The 27,301-nt window shown below is 36.2% G+C and overlaps 1 protein-coding gene across 1 annotated transcript in view; it reads right to left on the bottom strand.

Moving 5' to 3' along the window:
- Positions 1–27,301, bottom strand: part of ZNF407 (zinc finger protein 407) — a 337,541-nt gene that overhangs the window by 81,715 nt on the left and 228,525 nt on the right. The window contains exon 8 of the mRNA XM_040073187.1: positions 20,068–20,246. Coding sequence (XP_039929121.1) covers positions 20,068–20,246 — 179 coding nt within the window. The remainder of the gene's footprint in view (positions 1–20,067; positions 20,247–27,301) is intronic.

Here is a 27,301-nt window from a genome sequence, read left to right as displayed (position 1 = left end):
CCATTTCCTCTCTCTTGCTACAGATCTGAAATTATCTGGATTGCTTCTAAATTGTATAATACTGCTTCTCTACTCCTGAATTACACTAAAGATTTCCAAAAGGGGAGACTAAGAAATTAAAGAGACTTATGACAATTTCATAGGTTCCACTGTCAAAGTCTCCTGCTTTTTTACATTGAAAGCCCAACCATTTATTTTGAGAGCCTTACTATCAGAATAATCTTCCTTCCCAATATTTATCAAGCTCATCACTGACCAGGGTTTTAACAGACACACAACACAAAGAAAGCAAACTCATTTTGCAAAAGCAAGAAGTAATTTTTCACTGTATGCTTAAGATAGGGAGTTGCTGTCCCAGTTTGATATGAAAGATATAGAACATTTTCCTCAAAATTACAGCTATTCCTTTTTTTTTCCCACATCACAATGAAGTTCCAATGAGTTAGTTTATCTGTGTAGATTGGTTTATGAATTGTATTAATTAATAGCTCTTCTTTGAAAAATGTAACCAGCTCTTTAGAATGTGTCCCAATCTTTTCTCTGTCTCAAATGACACTAAAAAAGGAATAAAGCACACTTTTATCAGTAATGCTACTTCACTATAGGAACATAAATGACAATTTGAAGCCTCTGAACACTGATTGCAATTGCACCCCTGCAGAAAAAAGAAAAAGTGGTTGTTTGGGTCAAAATCCCCAGATTGCCAGTGATGTTTAAATATTTCATCTTTAAATATCAGCCGGACAAATCAAAAATTTTAAAGTTACCCATAACACTACTGCCTTGACTGCACTGCACTGTACAGAAAAGTAAAGACAGTGACAGAAGGGGAAACAGAACACATGACCTGGCTCATCCACACCCCATCTTAAACATGGTGAGGCCTAGTTAACAACACATTAGATATAAATTGAAGGCAATATTCTTAGGTATCACATAGTGAATTGAAGTAATGCGCAAAAGTTGCTGCTGAAAAAACACAATGCTTGAGTTAAGTCGTCCACAGAAAAGACATATCTTTCTTTGGGCTTAGGTAGACATAGGAAACTTTCGAAATTCAAGCAATTTAGCCTTTCCAGGTAAAACACCTAGGAAGAAAAAGTTATATTTGAGCATATTATGTATTAGTTACATAAATTACAGCTTTAAACAGTTGTGATTTTCTATTTACTCAAAAATTAACAAATAATGTTAAAGCTGCAATTACAAGAAATCTGAACTTACTACATTGGTAATATACTATTTACCAAAAATAATTGCTTATACATATAACTACATACATCCACACAGGACTGGGACCTTTCCCCTTCTGCCCGCTGTATCTTGACCCAAGAACAAGGAAAGAGGGATAAGTCAGAGTCTCGACACAATATTTCAGGTATTGCTGAACATATTCAGGACAGGTATTTCTGCTTTTTCCTTCCTTAAGCAAAAGGGGTGGGATGGTGTCCTAGGTTACAATGTAAGATGTGCCCAAATTATGAACTCTATAATCATCTACATGAGCTGTTGAAACTAGGTTGGGCAGTGTTTCCCGTGCCCCCTCCCTCCAGACTATCTTCTGTTAATGGCCCATCAGTGCCCTGCTGCATGACTGATAGGTAACTCCCTCTGGGAGCTATCTCTGTTTAATAGGTAATCAAGGACCCATTGCAAGACTCATAGAATGATATCAGCCCATTGTGAGATGCTCCACCCAGGGGGAGGAGCCAAGCATTCCCACCTGGATATAATCTGGGATTTGGGACAGCACAGGCAGCCTTACCCACTAGATTCCCAGAGGACAAGAGCTACCAGACCTTCCTGTGGGAACACTGCTTCAATAAGACCACTTCATCTAGACTGCTGCCACCACCACAGGGAATCAGGTTGTATTCTAACTCTGTCAGTGATCTTTTGTACTACTGCATGTGTTTTATTTTATTTTATTTTACCTTTTTTTTTTTTTCTCTTCTATTAAATTGTTTTTTCTGACTTGGAGTTCCTCACTAGTTTTGCCTTCAAGCCAGCACAGATGGATATTGGAAGTCCTATGAGAGCTTCTTGAGAAAAAGGTACTGCAAGAGAAATTATGCTTACATTCCTAGCTCTACCAAAACCCAAAATCTGACTTTTAAGATGAATTATAGGTTAAATGATCAGCATTTTAAAATGTGTACTTAGCACTGTGGATAAATCTTATCTTGAAGATGATACATTTCAAAATTCTAATAAAAGATGATATCGGAGATATAAAAATGAACAATAAAATCACATATTTTACCCTACAAAAACAATAAAAACTACTGCTCTGTAACATTTCAGTCAATATAGCAATGTAATCAAATTTATGACTTTGGTAAGGAGGTTCAAGAAAATATAAATAAATTATTTCATTAAGTATTATGGCAAGAAACACTTGAAGAAAACTGTAGATAAATATATACGTAATTGATTAACCAAAGAAAATAATGACAAAGAACTGCTAAGAATTAAATGCCAGGCATACCTCTACAGATCTGTGAGGGTAGTCACATTATTTACCAAACAGCAAGGTATCCCCATGCCCTGTATGAAGGGTTCTGCGTTTCTCTTCTTACAAGACAGTGTTCAAGCTTAAAAGTGGTGAGTAGGATTGTGTGGGGTTGGGAAGACTTTTGTCCATCTCCCCCTCCACACCAGCTCGAACACCTTTTAACATGGCAGCATCCCAGAGATGCACCAGTGCATCTCCATGCCCAGAGCACAGCTACACCACCAGTTCTTGAGGAAACACTCTGCTACTTTATGGGTTTTGTAAATAGCAATGCAGTTATTTCAATAACATTGTTCTGGTTTTATACTCTGACTTAGATCTGAAATATAATGCAATAATTTCTGGCTCACGTCAACTTTTTTTAAGAAATATAAGCAAATACTACCTTTTGTTGTAGACACTCGGTGATTCGGCAGCACGACAGGTAGCACACACAGAGTGCAAATAAACTGGTATTTATAGCAGCATTACAACAGATGAATCCTAATCTGTATCCTAACCTGATGGACCACTGCTTATCCTGTATCTGAAGATCAATCAGAAAGCCTCTCAAGTACAAGTAAAATTTGAATTATAAGGAATTTCAGGGCTCCTTGTTTTATCATTTCACATAGATACAAGGAGAGCACATAAGCCCATGTAATCATTCAGTGAGTTGTGGTCTCAAAATACCTCTTTTCTCCTTTATCCTTTAGATTTATATCGAATTTGTGTTGACAAATCTTGTAATAAATGTATTTGATTTACTCAACGAATGATGTTTTAGGCAATGCGGCCTTCTTATGGCTAAGCAATGTAAAATAAATATATGGCTTCAATTCTGTATTGCTGGGTACTAAAAATTAATTACATTATGAATTAAGTAATAATTCCACAAAATAATTTGTTAAAATCAGCCAACAATATATCAATCATTATGCATGGTAATAAACAATTTTGAGGTGAAGGTGTTAGAAAGTAAAACAAATAGTTCATAGCAATGATATTTAATTGAAAAAGGTAAAAAAAAAAAAAGAAATCAAGTGTTTGAAGAACATTCTGTCACTAAGCTGCCATCCAGAGCTGTAGCCTGGAAGTCACTTACTGACACCACACAGCCACAAGGTTGTTGGCACTTGGCTCTACTGAAAATTAAAAACATGAGACTAAAGGGGTAGAAGGGATGTAAAAATGCAGCCGGTGCATGCCACTGCTGAGTGCATGCCATTTCATAGCTGTAATTTAAAGAGATCAGAAGGGGAAAAAATGAAGCCCAATAAAAAACGAAAAAGTTAGATTAATGAGACAGTCATTAAAATAAAAAAGGTGGAGTTATATGAAGAATAGATCTTATTTGAATTATTGAAATTAAAAAAGTTATTGTAACAATCATTCTAAAAATCACATTTTACTAAGTTCAAGGAAAGAAGAAAAAAATAGAAATCTTCATGGGAATATTTCAAATTGTCAGTGGCTTTAAAAAAGTGATTTAAGATTTTCTCTTGTATCTTCTCTTTCAATTTTAGAATTTTAGTTGCCATATATTATAATGGTATTTTAGCTATAAAAGTAGTTTTCCACTCACTGTTCTCTTGCCTTTCAAGGAGACAAACAGTTTTTCTTTCCTCTAAATGAGCACAATAAAATGGGTAAGCTGTCTGGGGAAAAAGAACCCAGACAAACTGGTGGTATAAAGCTCAACAGAAAAATGTGGTACAGAGAAAAGGCGATCTAAAGCATGTTTACTATATGCCATGTAATTTATTCTACTAGTCATGTTAGAATAAGAGTTTCTCACTGCTGAATTATCATTAGGTTTTGTTCAAAAACAAACCCATTGTTGCTGCTGTCCCTGACACTGTACCTTAAAGGAAGTGGGGCAGAAAATCTGCATGCAAAACTATACCACAAAAATAATAATTCTGTGATAAATAGTTAAACAAGGATTCTAAAAATCTGGGGCCAAATCTTGCTAATGTTCCCTACAAACCTGCTTCCACAAGCTCTATGCATGTCTATATGCATTTTAGTAGACTAATTTTCATCACTTCATTAAGTATTCTTTTATCTTCTTGCAAACCTTCCTGATGTATCAATAGAGCTATCAGTTATGAAAAGATTGATATCAAGAATCATCTAAATGAAAAATAGAATAAAAATGCAAACTATGGATGCATTTAGAAGAACCAAAGCTTCACAAGATTTTCCTCTCCCTAGTTGATGTAGGCAAACCAACAGATTGTCTTTCTGTCAGGCAAACCCTGATGGAGATAAATGTAAAGGCTGGAGTGCATGCCTAATTTTTACACACAAGCTGCAACCAGACCATGGATTTATGCTTCAAGGCAACCAGATTTCTCCTTGTGTACTCTTACAAACTGCTGTTGCACTCAGTTCATCTTGTTTAAATGCCTTTAAAACTGCACACAGGCTCTGCCCCCTCCTCCACTCCTACTAATTATATACTTTTTGTTTGAAGAAGCAAGCCCTTTATTGCTCATAATTTTAGCTATCACTTGCTTGGGCACCTTCTACAGATCAATAGCACATAGTTAAGTGGATGAAAAGGCTAAATGTGATTGTCATTTGCAATTCAAGGTTGTGTGTTCCCCCCATGCACACCCCCCAACACCTTAAACTTTTAAGCGCTGAGCTTGGATTTCATTTTAGAATGCTAAATTCCTGTTGCAGGTATACAGTAGCTGTACATTCAAAACCTTTTGTCTTAAATTAAATATCTGTCATTTTTTAAGGCCAGAATACTGGCATAGGTTATAATAAAAACTAGCATCCAACCTGCAATTTTACAGATTCCATTGCTGGTGGCCATACATCTTTGATGGCAAAACTACATTGGTTGTAGCGCCATAAAATCAATAAATATTAACCTTTTCTGACACTTTCTGCACGGATGCTTTATCAGTCGCTGTCAGGTGATAGAACAGTCAGTGATGTACTGTATTTTTCGACTCAGAACCCATACCAAACTAAGAAATCAATGCAGATTAACAAGCCTTTAAATACAAAAATTGGCAATGAAATTTTGGTTTTATACGATAAAAATTAAACCAAATCACAATGCTGCAGAACCATAAATCTATTACAAATATTTCTAAAAAAGCATGAAATGTAAATTCAGTATTTCTATGGAAAATTGATCACAACAATGAAATGAAATCTGTTTTATATTTCATGACTGACTTATCTATTACAGCTTATAAAATTAAAAATGTACCCAATAATACAAATCCTATATCTCAGTATTGTTTAGAAACTCAGAGTTCTTGCCCTTGCTGAGAGATACTCATAACAGCTCAATACACTTAAAACTCAATTTCTAAACAACGTAAGAAAAAAAAAAAAAAATTACTGGAAAGTGAAAAGACACCATTTATCTCCCACCTCGTATAACTGTAACAATAACCATGTTTAGACCTAAGCATCTTAGAAGCCTAAGGCCTTTAATTATTAGAAAACATCTTGCCATGTACAATCCATACTATAGCAGGGTACAGACTGAAAACTTGGATTGGTTCTATTTCTCCCTGTCCAAAACACTAAGATTTCTTCTATGTAACACTGTACTTGTTTACCAGAGCATTAGAAACTATGGTTACTCATATGTAATTCATGTTAAATTTTTTATTAAAATATGAGCTAATCAGATATCATGGTCTTTCCAAAAGACTTCAGGCTTCTTAAAAACTACCACAAATCTTAAAAGCTTAAGATGTTTTCTTATTTTTTCAAATATGGAATCTGGTAGTAAATTTTTGAACAACGATGGCTATATGGGTCTATTTATAGTCAGAAAATCCTGAAAAATAAGGACTATAATTTGGCTCTATTCATCCTATTATGGATATCCTATCACCAAAGGCCATCCTATAGGCATGGCTATACTATAACCAAAGCCTATGAGAACTTATCTGTATTTTTAAATCTATTACCAAGTTTCTCTCTAACAATGAAGGTGGAGCATTGGTGTATGGGCAGCAATTACCTTCTTTTCAAAGTAAAAGATAGTACCTGAAACACAAAAGTAAATTAGTAAAACCTATTGAAAACACAAACATTAATGTTCCACCAAATTTTAGACATATATAGGCCCAGTGAAGTCAGTAGCAGGACACAACAGTATTTGGAGAAACAGGGAACTGCTTTGGGAAATGCAATATAATGCTATGGTATGCAAATGAAACATAAATTCAAATGCACTAAACGCTTTATCAACATTATATTTTAAACTGAAGTACAACTTTAAATTTTCCATTTTTTTCTATAACATCTGCAATTCTAGATTAGCCATGAAAGAGACCTACTTCTGCCAATCAGCATCAGGAGCAATCAAATTGCAAATTTTACAATGATTTCTTTTTAAAAAAAAAAAACATTGGCAAAAATAACTTTAATCAGCTCAGTTTATCTGTTAATGCTAATATTGAAAGGATCTGCATCTATTTTGAAAATCATCCATAAGAAAAAAAAGAAAGAAAAAGAAAAGCTGTAAATTTAAGAAAAGATGAAGTCTAGAAGTTGATAAAATGTAAATAATTTTAAAAAATCATTATGCCTAAAATTCTCTCATGTCACAATGTGGACATCACATTAAAGCTTACTTCTGCAGAGCAGAATCCCCTCAGAAAGATGGCACTGACATTGCAAAGCGGATGGTCTTAAGACTGAGAGCCACATGTGCACCTGCACAGCCGCCTTTTGAAACCCAATTCATACCGGAGTCTGAGCTTCCTTACAGAAAAGCATCCCCCCCAAAATCAATCCCTTTTCCCCCATTTTTGGTGACAAGGTGGCAGCAAAATTGAAGTACTTTCAGAGTCAGGAGTTCTAGCATCTCCATCAAAGTGTCATTTGGTCTCTCCGCTTTTCCAAGTTCCTTAGGAGCCTTATACTGGTTATACCAAGTTACAACCATTTACTCTGTGTCCGTAAGTACTTGGCCAGTATCCCAAACCTGACCATATCTTTCTGCAGTTGGTGTTGACTGCTGCATACCAGTCATCAGGTATGACAATAGATTTATCAAAAATGCTCTAATTTTTGCTAATTTAGAATTATTGCCTTTTGTAATTTAAAAATTGACATCTCAAGACATTACAAGATGTATATGCAAGTAGTTGGTCACTTACACACCTCAAAGTCTAGCAGGAAACAGCATATGCAACAAATTACCCCCTACAACTACAACAGAGAACAGAGGATTGCGTTCCCCTATTTTAGCCCTCTTGATCTGTACTACAAGTAGGGCTGTCCTGAATTACAGATAACTGAGATTTCATTATTTTCATATGCTGATAAAACTCTGACTTCACATTTCAGGGTTTTTGTTAGAGTGGATAGAAGCAAACACAAGCGGATCAGCAAATTTTACTGACAATTTCTATAGTCGCTGAATTTGCTCAGAGGAAGGTGGACTAGAAAAGAAAGAGTCAACAACAATTAATAGAACACTGAATACTATTGTAACAGTAAGGATTTATAGATAAATCCTTACCAGATGAGGCTAACTTGAGTTGACTAGAAGCAGCTTTATCCCACAGGCACTTTGTTGTGGTGACATGCACTAATATGTGAGGACTCCAAATGTTTCACCATGGCTTTTCCTTTTTAATTTTACATTACTCAAACATTCCAGAAACCACTAAAACAATTTTACTGAGTGTACAATTGGTTGTTTAATAATTCCTAACTTCAAATTCTTCAAATAGAGTTCTGAATTTTGGACATATATGCCAAATCCAAAATCAATGTTACATTAAAAATGCCTAAAACCCTTTGATGTATCTCCAGATAACTTGATAATCAGTTTTGACTTTCTTGCTATCAGTAGATGCTTTCATTTTATGTTACTCTAGATACTATTACTACAAAGTAGGTAAATTCTTTTAAATCTCCTAAAACCTGTTTTCTGAGAACTGTTATCTGCTATTAGTTCCCAGACTGAATAAGAAGCACCATTTTGGAGAGGTATAAAAGAAGTAGGAGCATAGTTTAGCATGTAGTATGGTAGTTATCTTAATGCCTTCTTTGTGAGTACATTATACACTGTAATCCCAAACATTTACAGAGCAACCCACTCTTTTAACTACAGGACAGCCACTAATAAAAAAACCTCTTCCATCAATAATAATCTAAGTTTCTGAAATGTTATTTAAACAGGGATTGTGACAATCAGTAACTGATCCTCTTTAAACACCAGAGAAGTACTCTTAACTATACTGCAGAAACACATCCAGCAACTCTGCTTTTAGACATCAGGTACCACCTCTACTTCCCAAAGCCAAGGAACTGGAATTGCATCCACTTAAACCAGCAGTAACTTTCATCCAGACATGCAGAATTTCAACCAGTGATCTGAATTGTCTGAAGCCCAGAGCTTTTAATAATGCTCAGGTTCCTATGCAATTTATATGAAAATTGCACTCACTTTAAGGTCTCTTTTTACTATCAGAGAAAATGATATGAAAATCATATTGTAATGACTCAGAGAATGAAAACATCTGTATTAAATCTGCAGTGGTTACTTAAGTACAAACCATTTCTCTGATGTTAGATATTGATGAGCACATACCCATTCCAATAAATGCAAGACAAGCATAAAATATCTTACATTCAGAAGATGTACTAAGAAAAAGGGGTTCCCCACTAACTGGCCATCTGGGAGTTAAAAGATAAGATATCTGTCTCCATGGCTTTTTGACATGATACAAGAATTATAGACAGCCGACATGCAATGTATTTATATGAGATATAGTTTCATATTATGCTCTTATATGTTCACCAAGAAAGTGAAGCAATCTTTCTTCTGCGAGACTTCTACCTATCTTCATTTCCTTTAGTGCAAACAGTTATAGACAAGCTCCTCTCTGAACTGATAATTTTTTAGAGGTCATTCAGCCCATAATTTCAGGTCCTAGTCACTATCCTGATGGTCCTTCTTAGGAAATTGGACCCAGTGGGAACGTTTTTTCCTTCTGCTTAGTCTATGGGTCAGCATTTTCCTTCCCTTGTACTTCTTAATTCCCTTAAGTGGCAATTATTTAAGGTAGAGTTAGAGAAGGTGCAATCTACATTCATCCAATAAAACCTAAATATTAAAAAGGACAGAAAAATCCACCATGGTTACTAAGGATATATGGGAGAGCATTTAGCATTTGAAAGGTAACAAAGATCTGGTAAATGAAAAGATGGAAGAAATTATGAAGAACTATTGGAAGTAAAATAGAAATTAGAAGTACAAAAGAACATGAGTATCAGACAGACAAGGCATCCTACTTACAAAGGTCAAGACTCAAGATGCCATGTCAAAAAATTAATGGAAAGGCAGTACAGCACAGATTGGATTAATGAAAGCAAACAAAAAGTCCAGAAGAAATTTTTAAAATCAGCAAGGAATTGCAATGATTTGTGATTCATTGGAGCAATTATTGCTGAGGGCTCTTCTCTTCACTTTTGACCCAAAGTAGTAAAGCACCGAGCACACAACTAACACTATGATTCAATCTCCCATATCTATGTTCTGGCTTTGGCTCAGGTTTTAGTTAATTTACTTCAAGTTAGCTGGTGTGTGTTGGATTCAAGCTGGAAACAGCATCATAGGGATGATTTTGCTAGTCCTGAGCAGCGTTTGCACAAAGTCAAGGCCTTTTTTGCTCCCCACCCCACCAGCGAGGTGGCTGGGGGTGCACAAGGAGCTGGGAGGGGACACAGCAAGGACAGCTGACCCAACTGACCAAAGGGAAATTCCAGACCACAGGGCATCATTCTCAGCATGTAAAGTGAAAGGGAAAAGAAACAAGGGGAAGGATGTTCGGAGTACTGGCATCTGTTTTCCCATTGCATGCCACAGAGCTCAGCTTTCCTGCCAGCCCACGCAACGTGATGAATTAATTCCTTGTGTTGCTTTACCTAATAAACTGCCTAGGAGCTTTCTCACTTTTACCCTTCTGGCTCCCATCATCCCTCCACTGGTGGGAAGGAGTGACTGGGGAATGGCACTTCGTTGGTAGCTGTAAAGCACAACATCATCGGCACTTTTCTGATTCTGAAATTACTTGCTGTTATTGGTGTAGTAAGGAAACCGTGTCTAAATAGCAAGTAATTTTGTGTAACTTATAAAAAGATCTAAGACAAAGACTTGCAAGCAGACTTACAACTATTAATCATTTATGATATTTATCAAGAATAATTTCAGTGCAGATTGTTGGGACGCTAGTAACATCTCACAGGGAGAAAAAGCATAAAGTGTCCCCTAAATAATGCAGAGCCACAGAGAAAACCACCAAGAGGTGTTGGCATTATGCAGGCAAAATATACCCTGCTATGGTTATTTGAAATACAGTGCCCAAAGGTCTTCAAAGTTAGTTCAGCACTGCAAGTGATGAAATAATTAGTTCATAAAGGAGATAGCATGGTTGAGAAATTTATAATTTAGGTTTATTTATAGATATTTATTATTCATATTTTCATTGGAATTAAATTTTTAAAAATTATTTATAACACAGACTAGGAATATATAATTATTTTCAATACACTTTAAATATATAAGTTATTTGTAAGTTTTACCTACTATATACACTAAAAATTCACCGCACATTTTAAATCAAAATTTCCATTTTATTCTTCATGTTGCATCTGATATTTATTTTATATTTACTTTAATGAAAATAAAATATAAGATCTCTATATTTCTTAGAACTCCAGCATAACTTCCCTGGATGATAGACTAAGAGATCTACTCTGTATAATAGGAAAGCACTTTAAGTGTTCAATCCCCACCTAAAAATATTCTGAATTATTCCTAGGCACTATATATATTTATTTTTCTATTCCTCTTGTAATATTATTATCTTTTTGTTTGTTTGAAAAGTTTTCTCAATGAACTTGTTATCCCATTTTTTGGTGCTTTTCTCCAAATTGTAATATGTTGATATTGCAATACTAGTATTTCCTTTTATTATTTACATTTGTCACATAGCATTATGCATATATATCTCCTAACACAATTAAATATTTTTGCCTTTCTAGATGGCTGTCATGTCTTAAGGGCTTTCTTCTACTTCTGCACTTAAATATTTCAGCCTTGATTTAAAAGTTTTATGTTAGGATAGCCTATTTTTAGCTCCAAATAGGCAAAAAAGTGTGGCTCGTTCTTCATGAAGGATATTTTATCTATTAATATAATGAAATAGTATCTTGGAGTAAGATTACCTTCTTTTCATCAGTAAACCTGACATCCATGCAGAGGCACTAGTTTTACGGACACCAGCAAGGATCCAGTATGGGCAGTGTAAGGAATTTGCAAAGCAGATGATCGTCCAATGGTGTTTTGAGGGCATATACAAGGTGGGCATTAAGGGTTCAACAAAATTTCAGACCTGAAGAGGGTTTCTCTATTGTCCACTGTGGCACAGCTCCCTTGCAGGCCACCCAAATGGTTCCCAGCTTTGGAAACTGGAATGCCACAGAGAGGAATGACAGGAAAGGAGGCACACACCAACACCCAGATTAAATATTTAGATATGGGCAAAGAGATTCACCTGCTCCGGAGCAATAGCTCACACCACAAAATTAGTTGCCCTGTTACAAACTGCGATAGTTTTCAGAAAAGGACCAATGACTGTTACAAGGGCTGTGGACAGAAATGCACTGAAAAGAGAGAGGGATTGTGACTGCATGGTTTTGGTGGTATACACAATATGGAAACCCCTGTGCAATGGCCCTGCAGCTTATGGCACAAACAGGACACCTGCCCACCTCTACTGAGCAGAGGTATTAAGAGGTGTTCCAGACTTTGGTCTAGGCAGTATTTTCCTTTTCCTTTAAAACTATATTCTGAACATTTTTTCTTTAGTGAGACTGATTGGCTTTCATTCATATCTGAGAATATTATTCACTTAGAGGATGTAACTAATATTAATAGTGGTGGGTTTTGAATATTAGATGATGTAATATTTGCATCAAAATATTTCAACACCTCCTTTCATGTCACTCAGCAGGAATATATGCTGATTGTTCAGGAAAAGCTACTAAGGAACTATGAAAGGAGTCCCTATGCTCTTCAAAAGCAGCAGAAAAAGCTATATCCTAGGGGGGGAAAAAAAAAAAAAAAAAAAAAAAAAAAAAAAAAAAAAGAGAGACAAAGTACTTTCATGAACTCAATTTTTTTTTTTCTATTTCACTTGCTACCTGGAAACAACCAACTCTGATGTCGTGACCACCCAGACAAATATACTGGCTATGGAAGCTCTGCTAGGTATAAAATGCCTTCCAATAAATGACAGTTCGGGAAAAAAAAAAAAAAATTACTTAGGATTTTTTTTTTTTTAACAGATTAATCTTTCCTGAAACACAATAATACATAATCTACATATGTTAAAAAGAACCTGGCTTTCTCCTTTACAAACAGAAAATCATTTATACTAGGTTTTTATTTCAAGCACACACTAAAATTATTATTCTTCACAAAAGAGGAAAGGGAGTGTCTGCCAATCAACATGACATGCTATTGAAAGACTGGTACTAATAGCTATGACAAGAGCAAACCTGTTTGAAGCAGAACTGCTGCTGCCTTTTTCTTTTTTTTAAAGTATATCAGCCATCAAAAATAATGTTTTATCTGACTAGAAACCCAAGCAATATTCCACTGCTGTAAAAGCTTGTACCTGATTTCCCGATATCTAGCAATGACAATTTTAATATTGTTTCAAATGGCAGCACTTAAAGTGTTTTCTTTAAACAGTGATAAAGATTAAGAACATTAACTATTAAAAAAAAAAAGTTAAATATGCTTGCAAACACAACTGTGTATCTATTCTTTGGAGGTTTTACATTAGGTATGAATTACAAGTTTGCCTAAGTAGTCAACTGACTTGTATTTCCATTGCTTCATCGATAAATAGCATTTACTGATTTTATATTTTTGTAGTTTGAAAAATTCAGTGAGTATAAGAGCTAACAAGCTTTTATTGTTTCATTTTTCCTGTTTTTTTAACTCTGTATTTTCTACTAAAGAATCAAAAGACGCAAGAGAAAGGAGTAGCAAAAGATATTTAGAAGTAGAAAAGCACTAGGATACTAGTATAATTGCTATATTATCAGGTTCTGTGTGTCCAATTCACATTCTGAATAAGTCTGCAGTTTCCATTTGGTAATACAGTCATACCTTGATAAAATCACATAATAGATCACACCATAACTTTTAGCAATCAATTTTTTTTTCTTAATAATTTGATAAATGTAGCTGTCAAGTGGGATAAAGATCACAATTTTATTTGGGATTAACTATTTGAACTTTCAGAATTCCATTCATGAATATTGCAACTGTTACAACTGATAGGATCACAATTTTGTCCCTTGTTGATGATGCAATCATGCTGCAGGTTGCTGGCACAGCCCTGTTTCTGAAAAGCTAAAGAAACTGAAAGAGAAATGTGTGGAAAGCACGGCCTTTTGAAGAGTGCACCTAAAGTTTGGAAAAATACTTTTCAAACATATATAAAAGAGGAGACAATAACACAGTAAGGGAACTGCCAGGGAAAAGAGCAGAATTTTATACGGATTCTTCAAACACATTAAAAAATTAAATAAATGTATGTTACAAGATATTTTATAAAGGCTTTAATGGCATACCAGAAACAAACAGTTTAAGTTGGTGTATTTCCACTTCAGGCTCAAAACGAGTAAGAATTTAGCACTGCTGATGGGAATGTTGCCTCTGAGAAAGAACACTTTGGGAGACTTACCCGTCTCCTCAGCTATTCCACTGCTATCACAACACCCAAACACTTCAGATTCACAAACACATCCCCTACCAGGAGGCTGTAGATTAACACTGTTTGAAGATTTAAGAGCAGAAAGGACCATTAGATTATAGTCTGACTTCTGGTATATCAAAGCCCCTTTACATTTTGCAGAGAACCCAGCAAACCTGGGCCCTCCTAAAACCTATTTTCCAGAAAGACATCCAGTCTTCTCAAGGCTCAAAGGAACAGAACAAGAATAATTTCTTTTGCTAGTTGCTGCCAGAGCTCAATTGACCTCATATTTAAGTGTTTGCACCTTGTTTCTCATTTCAATTTGTCTGACTATGCTTTCAGGAACTGATTTTTCTTAGGTTTTTCTCAGCTAGACTAAGAGTAGCTCACGTCTGATATTTTCTCCCTGTGAAGCAACTCATACACTATAATCAAGTACCTATCTATCATTTGGTCATGAATTATGTAACTCTTCATGAACACTAAGCGTTCAATCACCACGTAGGCAGCCAACTGCCAAAACACAATCGTCACAATCTTTGTTCTGTGAATGCCCAACCCCAGAGGCACCTATAATTTTCACAGAGGCACAGGCACACAAAGCTGTACTTCCAAGCATTCCCCAAAACATGTCTGTGCAGAGCAAGGAAGCAGCTCACACTTTTAGTTCTGTCAGGATCCATAGGAGTAAGTGATCCTCCACCCCTGCTCATGGGGCTATGGGTGGTAGACTCTCTCACCATACGCCGGAAAATTTGAGCGCTTTCCAAGCATAGTATCATTGTCAAAGCAAGAAAACCTCAAACCTTACCAAAGACTACAATGAATTGAGCTGGCTTCACTCATTTCTTTCTTTTTTTTTTTTTAAAATAACAACTTCCAAGAAGTATTTGGCATGACTGCTAGTTCTAAATTAAACATCACGAAATTTTCTATTCAGTGCCTTTATCAGTTCTCTAATCACACAGTTGACTGTTGTGAAGCCATTTTCCAGCAAGAGCTTTGTGGCTCAAACTATGTAAGTGTTGCAACTATTTTGCACATGAGGAAACTTGTACAAAAAGCAGTACCATTATATCTTTTGCTCAGTAAAAAACCAGGTTATTCTGACTTCTAGGGTTGCATTCGTTCTTGGAAATCATCTCCACTTTTTAGAGTGCAGCACGGAAATAACGATATGGAAAATACCTCTCAGTATCACGGCACAACTTTCAACATTATCACAAAACCAATGAGCAAACTGCTTCCCTTCTCTCTGAAGAGCTTTTTGCTTCTGACCAGTTTAGTATCCACAGAAGGCTACTAAGGTACACTGAGATACCACAAACTCTGCAGCTGTTGGAATAATGGAGATGTTCAGGCATAGATATTACACTGTTTGGACATAAATAATGCATCGTAATAGTATCACAAAGTTTGTAAGACAAGAGGTCCTAAATGAGGAACATTTAGTTCAAGCTGAACTTATCACTGCCAAGTGATGCTGCTCCAAAGCAGACAAAGCACCAAGAAAGAAAACTGGAATACTGATCCCTTGCAGGATCTTCCACAGGTATGGGCCCTTCTCCAGTCCCACCTGACAAAGTATTCAGGTTATGTTCAACTCAGTACTGCAATGTAGCATCAGTTAGAAGAAAGCACATTCATGAATTTTGGAAATGCAACGCACACAAGAATAAAAAGATTTCTTCAGCTTGCTTTAAGACTCACAGTTCAAACAAGCCCACAGTAAGAAACTAATTTTTTTTTTTTTAATCAAATAATGTAATTTTTAGACAAATCACTAAAATTATAGTCAGCAACATGATATGACAATTCGCTCATCTGTTGCATTAGTTTTCCACTTGTAATGACATACATTCAGATGCACGTGGATAATAAGAATGTACATAAACAGCTTCCACTAAAACCAAAATTCTATAATTTAAACATTACCTGCAAGATTCCTGAGCTTGCTAGTAAGCCCAGTTCTGTTCTTAGAACAGCTATAAGATCTATCAGTATCTTAAATGTGTTTTTAAAAAGAAAGTAAATTCATATGGTGGATAATGGAAAACAGTCTCTGGATTCCTGGCTTTTTTTCCAACAAAATTTCAGTTTTAACACAGACCTTGAGAAAATGGGTCACAGAATGTCAAGAAATAGGCACCAAGCTCCCACAGAAAAACACATGGACATTTTAAAAAACAGATCTTGTGATTTGTATAAAAATTAAGGTTAAATGCATAAACTGGTATTTGAAGCAAATTCAGTTCACATTTTTATGTGAATTGCATATATCTTTGTTGGCTTGTCTGCATTAAAGCCCTGCTGTTAAAATGTATTAAATTTTCAAAGTTAAAGACAAAAGTATAATCCAGACTGTTATTGTTTCAAAATACGTAAGATTTATAAGGAATACAGTTGTATTGTTAAATAATTCCCTTTATTACAGAGGGAGCCTATAGAAAAAAGAGGAAAGAAAGTCTGAAGACTTGGTTTTCTGGCATTTCTATATATCAGTTTAGAACAGAAGTGCTATCACTCTGCAATTACAGTATCATTCTCACAAATTCTTTTGCCTTCCATCTTCCCAGCCTCTCCCTTAGAAATGAAGCTTCCTCAAGCTCCTTACTACCACTGACCCCATAAAGCAGTACAGTAGCTGCCAAAGAAAACTAAATAGAAACTAATATTAGAGTACTGTATTATTGTAGCAGGGCATCTCACCACCCACAAGAGCTTATCGGTTTGTTAACCTGCCAGATAACTCAAACAGGACAAGCTGTCTTACAGTAAGTCATTTTGGCACGATGGGGTTAAGATCTCCCAACTGTCAATAAACATCTTACTGCTGGAAGTGAGATCTGAAAAGATAAGCCAGATTTTTGACATTCACTTTACAACTCTAAGAGCCACACCAAACTTTCAGAAAGCAGAAATCTTCTATACATTTCCCTGGAAATGTGTGGAGTTTCTCCCATGAGTAGGGATGCCTGCTTTGTGGGTACTCCCCAGGGATTTTGTGAAGGAATGTGCACATTATCATGGTTTCAGTGATAAGTTAGATTTGACTCCTAATCAATACTATTTCTTTTTCTAGCTCCAGTATAGGTAGCTTGATGTTTTGCATTTTTATGTTACACTCTAATCTACTAGTAGTTCTTTTTAGTTTTATACTGTGTAGTAAGTGATTCTGATTAAGATCTTCCATCTGCTACCTCTTGTCTGTTTAATAAATAATTCATTTTATAAATAAATCTGACTTGCCATCATTAGAACTTGCAGGCCAGGGTGATTCCTTGAACTTAAACTGTTGCCAGAATCTGAGGCTAAGGCTTGTCTGAAGTTTCCACTCTTTCCGCAACAATTATAAAAAGAGCATTAAATTTAAATTAGAAATCCATCTGTCAGTCTTAATTTCACAGACAAGAGACAGACTTGACTTTTACTCCCAGTCACATCCTAAAGGTACCCCACGGCTCCACTCTTGACGGGCTGTGGTGAAGGAGTCTCTGCCTGTCTTGCAAATTGGCTGGAGCTCTGTTTGCCAGTGAAGAGACTTATTCTGTTTCTATCTGCTCAAAGAAGCAAAAGGGTTGGCTTTCCTGTTACAAAGCAATATTAGAACATAAAAGACAGACAAATATGTTTAAGTTAAAAAAAGGGGGAAAAAATCAATCTTGTATGACACTTTCATACTCCTATCATCCTAAGGGGTTCTGTGTCTTGTTGTAGATTCTCTGTGGGTGCAGCCAATGGCCAGTAAGTCATCAGTAATGGTGAGCCAGACACAGAACAAATCTTATTTTTATAAGGGATGTTAGCCAGGGCACAGGAGTTGTCCTTCATTCCTCCAAAAATCTTCTCTAAAACCTTTAACTCTCAGATGTCCAGCAGTTAGAAATGGATTGAAAAGAAGAAAATAAACCTCATTTAACTATGGTATGAATACACAGCCATCACTCAGGTTCCTCTTTAACAGCATTTCTCTTAGAAGAGAAAATACAGTATCATCCTTTTAGCAATGAGATTATGCAAACAATGTTTCAAGAATTCTGTCCTATACCAGTTCTAGGAGAACCTGGCAATCATTAGGTGACAATCTGTTCTTGCTAGTGCTAATATATTTGTACAGTACCCTGTTTAGTGCAAGGGGATTTCTACAGTTTGAGAGTGGATGTATAGAAAAGAAATATCATTAGGATACAACACACTGATGATTGTTTTTCTGTTACCAAGACAAGCAAGATGAACAGTTTTAACCACAGTATGCTGCAATGAACAAGTAATTTACCCAGATATAGTCTTAAACTAATAATGGGAAAATGTGCATAAAATATTTGTAATTTTGCAATGTTAGTGATTCTATCACTGCTACAGCTCTCTGTTATATCTGTCTATTGAAAGCATTTGATTTTTTCATATTAAGTGGGATTACTGTAGTAAAAATTCAACAGTGTTTGGATTTAAGCTCTGAGTTGAATATTCATTTGCTTTAGTGAGAACTATGGTGGAATGTGATCGGTTTTCTGACCTATTTTGAAATTGGGATTCTGCCAACTGGCATTTTGTTTTGCACATCCAGATATTATCCACCATATGCTGACATGACATGATGATTGGTTCCAAAATGAAGTGGAATACTTGGCAAATAGAAATATATGGTACAAATAATACACTGCCTCTAGTCAAGAAAGCAAGCAGTCATTTTGAGAAGACTGAGAGGTTTTAAAGCAACTACAGGGGACATACTGCACAAAGCTGCATGAAAACTCTCCAGGTTTTACATTTTTACAGATATGAGGATATCAAAAACTATGAAAGTAATTCTCTACACAAGATTCAAATCTGACACAGGAGTACTAATAGTAGTAATTCAATTGAAGATTAATTTGCATCTCATGGAGACTTTGGCCCACATAGCTTCTTCCTCCTCTGGATTCCCCAACTCTTTCTTCTCACCATCTGTTCTTTTTTCCCACTGCTCTGACTTGTCTTTCCACCCAGTGATGTCTAAGTTAGCTGCCTCTCCTGCAGCTAACATCTCCGGCAGATCACATTTCACTTAAGCTCCAGTCTAATTTTGTATTATTTCTCCTAACCTCCTGCCACTGAACTCTTTATTTTCTCCTAACTTGACGCTTCCATTAATCTTCTGCCTTCCATTCTGAAATGTAGAATCTATTAAAAGAAAAACCCAAAACCAAATAAAGACCAAAAACCCTTGTTCCTTAACAGAAAACACCCCATCTCCTTTCTTTTAATTCCTGTTTCCAAAGTAATGTTTTTGTTTTGCATTCCTCCAGTGACTTCCATGTGTGCGCTCTCTAACACAAAGCCTAAAATTATAACATATAAGTTCCTGGTTGAGCTCTGTTGTTCTACCTTTTAATGAGGAACTTTTCTACTTTTTTGTAATGAAATCAAAGAATTTTTAAAGTAGTGCATTAATTTGCCACTGTATTTCTGATGGAATTTTGTGTTTCTGTTTTTGGGGGAATAGCATAGGCAGAAGGACTTAATAAAAATGTTAAAAAATATTTCTCCCCTAAAAGTTCAGTTAGATTTCAAAATGAGGAATCTAAATAGCATGCACTTTTGATGTTTATTTATTGAACTGCAAGATTTGCTTGTGTAACATGAATAGATTTCAGTGCTTAATGCATAATCTTCAACCCTGGAAAACTTGAAGAGGATTAAGCCCACTTTAAAACCATGTTCTTCTTCAGAATAAATAACTTTTTGTTTTGGTATTACAATCATTTAAGCACTGGCATTTAGAAAAGAATTTATAAGCAAAGGGAGGAATGACCTTACCAGCATGCAAGTATGCCAGATCAGGATTTTCAATGTCTGGGTGTAGTTCTTTCAAGTGGTTACGAAACTCCACAGGGATATTTGTTCCATAGTCACACCTAGGACAGTTATACATTTTCACTCCTTCATGCTTTCCCGTATGCAAGATGTGTTTACGGATATTTTCTGCACAGTTAGATCTAAACAGCAAGGAAAAAAAGAAAAAATATACATATTAATTTACTTTCTACCAGTGGTTCCAATAAAACCTAGTGTTATAACAGAAAATCAGTAGTCATCACACATTTTTCATTATCTGTAGATTTTTTGCATCCTCTTAGGTTTTGCATAAATGTTGTCCTTTGCATGAAGGGTCCCAAAGCTGCTTCAGGTTAACTAAACATTACATCTGAACCAGAATGCCTGATTTGTTACATTTACAGAACTTTCTATCTTTCTCATAGATTGACAGTGATGGACAATTAAGAAATTAAGCAAAAGTCTTTATTTAGCAAAGCTAAAATTCACAAATGTCTGTAACATTTCCAATGGAGTTCACATGAACCTTTCCTACACAGTTCCTAAGTTCAATAGAAGTAGCTGTGAATTATTTTTGCAAGTATATTCCACCAACTTTCATCTCACTGTGTGAACTGTTCCTAGGAAGGAGAATTGAGTTGTTCAGGTTTACACCTTTTTGAAAATACACACAGATTCTGGTTTACATCTTAAACACAGCTTTTGTGAAAGTAGTGGAGTTTTCATGCATAAAATTCAGATTACATGTACAACTAGTTTAACACATTTTAAAGTAATATTTATAATCATATTTCTGAAAAAAAGGTAATAAGTTTTCACATTTTCCTTATTCACAGAGAGATCCATACAACAGTAATTTTTAATTTCTAGTCTTTAAAATTTTCCAGTCTCATTACAAAATTATTTGCATTAGAAATTCCTACTTATTCGAACTTTGTGATGAGTCCAACATAAAATACACTGCTGCTCCATTTATTTAAAACAGAAATAGTCAGTATATTTATTCTTGACCCAAAAGAACAGAACTGTCCATGTGTACCATTGCTTTGGGGTTTTGCTTAATTTTCAGACTTTCTTACAAGCATATACTATTATTATTGCCAAACAAAGAACAGTAATTCAGCCCAACTGAAGAAAAAAAAAAAAAAACAACAAACACTTGTGTAAACTACACAAATGCATAATACTTCACAAATACTCAAATAAGACAACTTTAGCATTTTGGGCAACTGGTTATATACCCCTCACTGACAGAAATTCCACAGTAACAGACACCTAAAAAAAGGACCCCTAAAATAAACTGAAAGTAGCAGCTTGAAGTTCTGCTGGAATGCTTGTCTCTCCCTTGGAAATGGTCATAGTAAAGTTGATATCTGCCTTACGGTGCAGCCAAAGCTCACCCTCTGTCATGTCCATCTGCTATATACTGGTATAATGGTCAGATGCCTGAGAATGTCAGAGAAGACAGTTATCGCTGAAAAATATAGAAAATGTTAGTCCACAGCATCTTTCAGGATTCAGCTCTAAAAATGTTACAATGCTCATAAATGTTGTTAAAGTGAAATATGTATTTTACAAAAAAAGAAAAAAAAAAGGTAGTGTATACTGCAATGAAAGCAGGAGACAACCTAGTAACCTTCTATCATGGGTTATACTTTAAAGGGCAGCAGATTAAAGCAGAGCATAAGAATTTGAAATAAAGTATCTGTGTTCTTTTAGCTTAGCTCTCATACTATTTTAAGGAAAGATATAAAACTTTTTACTTTGAAATATTTCTGTGAAATATATAAAAGATCTATGGAAACCTATGTAGGAGTTGTGAAGAAAACCTGCCTGTTCAAGCCATAAAAGGCCAATTCTATCTCCTTTGATTTGGAATTTGCTTCATCCACTTTAAACAGAGCAATCCTGATGCCTCATTCATTCAGTCATCAGTAAAAATCTGTCACTAAACACGCCAACATACAGATATAAAATTTTTAAACCCATATTTTTCCATGTGACAAGGCCAGGAAGGCTTAATCAGAAATGAGGAATATGAGATCACAAGGCATTACAAATAGCCCCTCATATTAGGCTGCAAAGCAGCAGTTGCCGTCATAAGGTGAGCCATGATGGTAACAACTGGCAAATCCAAGCACTTTTGAAGCCAAGTGATACCTTCAAATATGACAGGACAAAAGTGTACTGCATATAAAATGTTTTTTAATTATTCAGTGTATTTTGAATGTGTGTTTTATTAGGAGTCTTCTCCCACATCCTGTACAAGTATGCTACTATATGTCTGACACAAAACACCCCCACTAACACGTTGTGTGTGTAATTTCATCACTTCATATCGTATGAGCAAACACAGAGGTCTGTGATTTTAAACTCTATTCTCATTAAAGCTATCTCATGACAAGAATATAACTAAAACATTATAATGTTGCAATAGCAACTATATACATATACTATAATGATAGTTAAGCTTTTGACAGGCCTTGTATTATAAGATTCACTTCCTGGTGTTTATGAAGCTTGAAATATGGATTTCCTTTGTTTTGAAATTTAGAAAATAGAGCCCAGCTTGAGGAAAGTCTATCTGATTTTTGAGTTCCAGTCTGAATTACAGTCACTAACAAATAAATGCAGGTTTTAGGAGACTAGCCTGTAGTACAGTAAAGCTACAGTAGAGGTTTCTAAGTTAAATTCCTATTACCATTGCTTCATGTAAGTATGCTTTCATCCTCATGATCCATTTTTAAAATCAAACATATATTTCTGTCAATTTGTGCATGCTCTGAAGTAACAGGAAGGGAACTCATTACAGAGGCTTAACTAGTCTAAAGCTAGTCAATGAGTTTATATTCAATTCTGATGTAAAGAAACACAACAAAATTTTTCTTTTTATTTCATGTCTTGCAGTAAGTCTTCTTATTATTAGATATGAAGAAAGGTTTGAGACTTGATGCAAAGCCCTCAAAAACCTTATTAAAGGGAAGAGGGAGGCCTGTATGGATTTATCAGTGTCTTGTCAGTGCTATACACAGTGAAAGAGGAGATGGAACATTGCTAACATGTAAAAAACCTGTATGACCTCCTCCATGAAAGACTGATATATGAGGAAGGGCATAGGCCTACTTTCCACATCCAGGAGAGCTCCCACATTTCTGTAAAGGGTAACACTTTGAAATAAAGGAGGCAGATGGTAGGATTCTCCTGAGAAAGGCAGCCACTGCTTAAGATAAACAGAAAACCTCTTCTGAAAAAAGTTAAAAAAGGGCATTTTTCTCTAATGTTCATCACACAGCAATGCATTCCCATTGCTGTTCTAGCTGCACATTCCATGTTGCCATTACAAGTCATTCCTACCAACCAGGTATCTTTTTCTGCTCTCAATAAATTAAAGGTTCCTGCATATTCAAGTATCATAAACTGGAAATGACTTGTCAATTATAAAATGGTACTTTAGTCACAGAATCACAGCATGCTTAAGGCTCAAAGGGACCTCTTGAGATTCTCTGGTTCATCCCTGTTGCTCAGGAAGGATGACCCATGGCCAGTTGCCCAGGACCATTTTTAGGCAGCCTCTGAATATCTCCAAAGATATCTCCTATCCCCCTTGAGCTGCCTGTGCCAATGCTCCATCACCCTAACAATGGAATTATGTTTCCTGATGTTCAGAGGAAAACTCCTATCTTCCAGTTTGTACCATTTGCCTCTTGTCTGTCTCTGGGCACCACTGAAAAAGAGCTTGGCTTCCTCTTCTTTAGAGCTTCCCTTCAGATATGTGCGCTTAGTGGTAACATCCCCTGACTCTTTTCTCAATGCTGACCACTCCCAGCTGTCTCTCTTTATTTGGGATGCTCCAATTACAAACAATTTATTCAAGTTTTCAGTGATCATTGAGCTTGCACAGAAATCATTCCGTGACAAGGAAGCCCAATGCCCCATTCCACAGCCATCTGCACCCTTGCCTCTTAGCACTATGGATCCAATATGTTGGGAGAGTGAAATAAAATGGAAGGTTAGGAATTGTATAAAATGGCCAGACATTTTCTCAACATGAGAAGCTGTTGCCTCTGTTTACCTGTTTACTTTGCCTTCCTTCTCCTATTCTTATATGTATGTGCTTCAGTTCTTTTACAAAGAACCATGGCATTGCGCTAAGAGCAAGAAACAGAGTGCACGGTCTGCAGAAGAGTGGGAAACATGCTTCTGGTGGATAGGACAGAAGTCCTCATAACTGCCGTCCTCCTTAACGCAGAAAGTACAGTTTTTCCTTTAGCCCCTAAAAAGTAGTATAAGTGCCCCTATGAAGGCAACTTCTCAGTTGCATTGGCAAGCTATAATGTTCAAAAGACCGGATTCCTCAGCAAAACCAGCCCTACCCCAGTGCACCCAGCAGCACTGTTCAGGGGCCTGGGATGGAAGAGCAGAGACATGCACTTTGCAGGTGGCAGAGATGGGAGTTCAAAGTCAGCAGCAGGGAAACATGGGTGGAGCAGTGAGTCTTGAAGCAAATCTATGCTAGGGGGACAACAGTAAGCCTGAAGGTCCCCTCAGTAAGTGCTGTCTGCAGTTACTACTCCCCCATCATCTCTTTCTTCCTTTCAGTCTTGCAGAGCTCAGCCAGCTGTCTCACCAGCAAGCAGTACAAGCTGTGTGAGGGCAGGGATTTGGACATCCCTTCTCCGTGCAGAGGGACTAATCCTCAGCCTCGTGGCTGGATGCAGCAGGTTGTGCTCTGTGCTCTCCAGCCAGCCTCTTCAAGCAGCCTCTGTGAACAGCCAAGTTCAGTATTTAACTGCAGATCTGTGGCTGCCCAGTACCAAGCTACTTGCTGTCCTTGTCTTTTACGCAGTGTTTTAGATAAAAATCATGAAGTAAGAGAAATTCACAAAGTATCTGTAAATTCTAAATTTGCCCATGCAGAATAAGAATGTTTCTATATTTTAAGGGTTTTCTACATGAGAATTCATTAGCATTGTATTAAACAGATAAACGAAATATTGCAGGACGTCATCAATTTTTTTTTTTTTCCTATTTACTAATAAGAAACTGAAATTAGAACACTCTTCCATTATGCAGTGCCTGACATTTTCAGAAAGATACTTACTGCAAGACATGGAAATGGAAGGTTTCAGAGGTGCAAATGAGGCAAAATGTTAATTATCTAGTCCACTAAGTTTTAAAAAAATTAGCACCTTGTAGGACTCTTATTTGCACAAAATAAACCTTTTTCAAAAGGTCTTATCCAGCACATTAGATATAAACATCTTCTTTCTGCAGAGAAATGCATATAATGTAAAAGACTTACAGCAGCTCCATTGACATCACAACTTACAACATAAAAACAAATACAGTAATTGAAATACAAATACAAATACAACAGATTGAAAATATTTCTATTTTTCCCATTTGTCAGTATGAATCAAGATCACTCTCATATAGACAGTATTCTGAAGGTCTTCTGCACTCTCTACACCCGGCTATGCAACCTGCAACTACAGAGAAATTGCAGTATTTTGATTGAAAACCAGCAAAGTCTCCAGATACTTTCTTCCAGAAATAAAAGCAATTATGATGAAAGCAAACTTCTGAATGAAGCAATATGCACTATTGTAGATTCTTAACCCGTTATTCACCGAACGTTTGCAGGTATAACTTTCACAGAAAATGCCATCTAACTAGGAAAACTCTCTTTAAAACAAAATTGGAATAATTACACTAGAAAAGGAGAGTCATAGATTTTTAGAAACACAGAGTCATATGCAACATTTACCTTGACCTCATTGATAGCACAGTTCATAAACATTTTCCCAGTGATTCTTTTCTCAAACCATAACCCTTTTGGTACGAAAACATGGTTTCTTATGGAGAGCAATAGGGAGTAATTTGAAATCATAAGCAAATTACTCTTCAGTTGATCACTCTCCCTTTTACAAAGTGTTGTATTTCTTATCCCCCTGCATCCAGCTAGCAGTGCCACATGTCCAACGCACCTTTCCTGGCTGTAGAATCTCCTGATACCTGGACCTCCAGTAGAAGAGCTACAGAGACTGAGTTCCTTTCAACTCAGAGCAATCATCAGGTTCTCCTTACATTCTTTCAGTTGCTTTAAGCTTTGAACACATTCACATTTCACACCAGTGACGCATACATGGATGCCATGACTTCCCCCATGCTCAGCATTCTCCAGTGGCAGCCACTTCTGGAAACTCCTGGATACTTCTTGCAGCACCAAGAGCTCCTGCACACTCAGTTAAATGTGGGGACCTTTCAAGTTGTTTTCAGCATTACTGCTTTCCAAAATACAACCCTTAACCCTTCTAGCCTGCCTTTGTTTCTTGCTGTCACTAAACTGTATGAAAACTAACATTCAGTAGGGTGGTGGTAAACAACCTAATGGGCAATATTATCTTGACAGGAAATAAATAAATACCTCAATCTGTGGTAATTATATTATACAAGCAGGCTTATTCAATCAAAACCTCCACAATGACAGTCACTCTGCCCAACTTCTACTTAGCAAAAACCCAAACAAACAAACGAGCCAAGCAAAAATTGTTCCCTGCATATTCAAAATTTAGCTACATTTCTGGTTTTAAAATAAAATAAACTAATTGCCAGTTAGTGCAAACTAGCTACATAATAATACATAATTCAATGGCAATTCAGACTGCAAGTTTTAAAGTTAAAGCTTGCATCGTCAATGCTGCAAGTCAATACAGTATTGCACAAGAAATAATAAAAAAAAGTGAAATATCATAACCAAAAATGTGGTAATGTGTTGAAACTAACATTATAAAACTGCAGTAATTACTGGATTAACACACACACATAACATATATTTATGTATTTATTTACAGGAAATGTAATACATTTTGTCAGCCTTCTCACTACTAACATGGACCTGGGCTACTTTTTCCTTGCTCTTTGCATTTAAAAGCAAAAGTTCAACCTTTCATTTAGGTTTTAAGTGGGCGGGGAAACAATCACATGGATACAAGTGCCGACACTCTGCAAACAACCTCAATTCTCAAGTGACTTACTATACTATTGCTGGAATTAGCAGCACACGGCTCTGTGGGAACTCAGGGGGGCAACTCCAATGTACCCAGTGCCAGCTCAACTCTGCCTGTGTCACTGCTGCCAAATACCTCCCTGCGCTGTTCCTAAAGACCTCTGGTGGACAGAAGCAACAAGCTGCTGGGGACAAGCAACACCTTTG

The sequence above is a fragment of the Hirundo rustica genome, chromosome 1 (genome assembly GCF_015227805.2).
Source record: "Hirundo rustica isolate bHirRus1 chromosome 1, bHirRus1.pri.v3, whole genome shotgun sequence".
NCBI classification, from domain to species: domain Eukaryota; kingdom Metazoa; phylum Chordata; class Aves; order Passeriformes; family Hirundinidae; genus Hirundo; species Hirundo rustica.
This window is presented reverse-complemented; position numbering and strand designations above follow the sequence as displayed.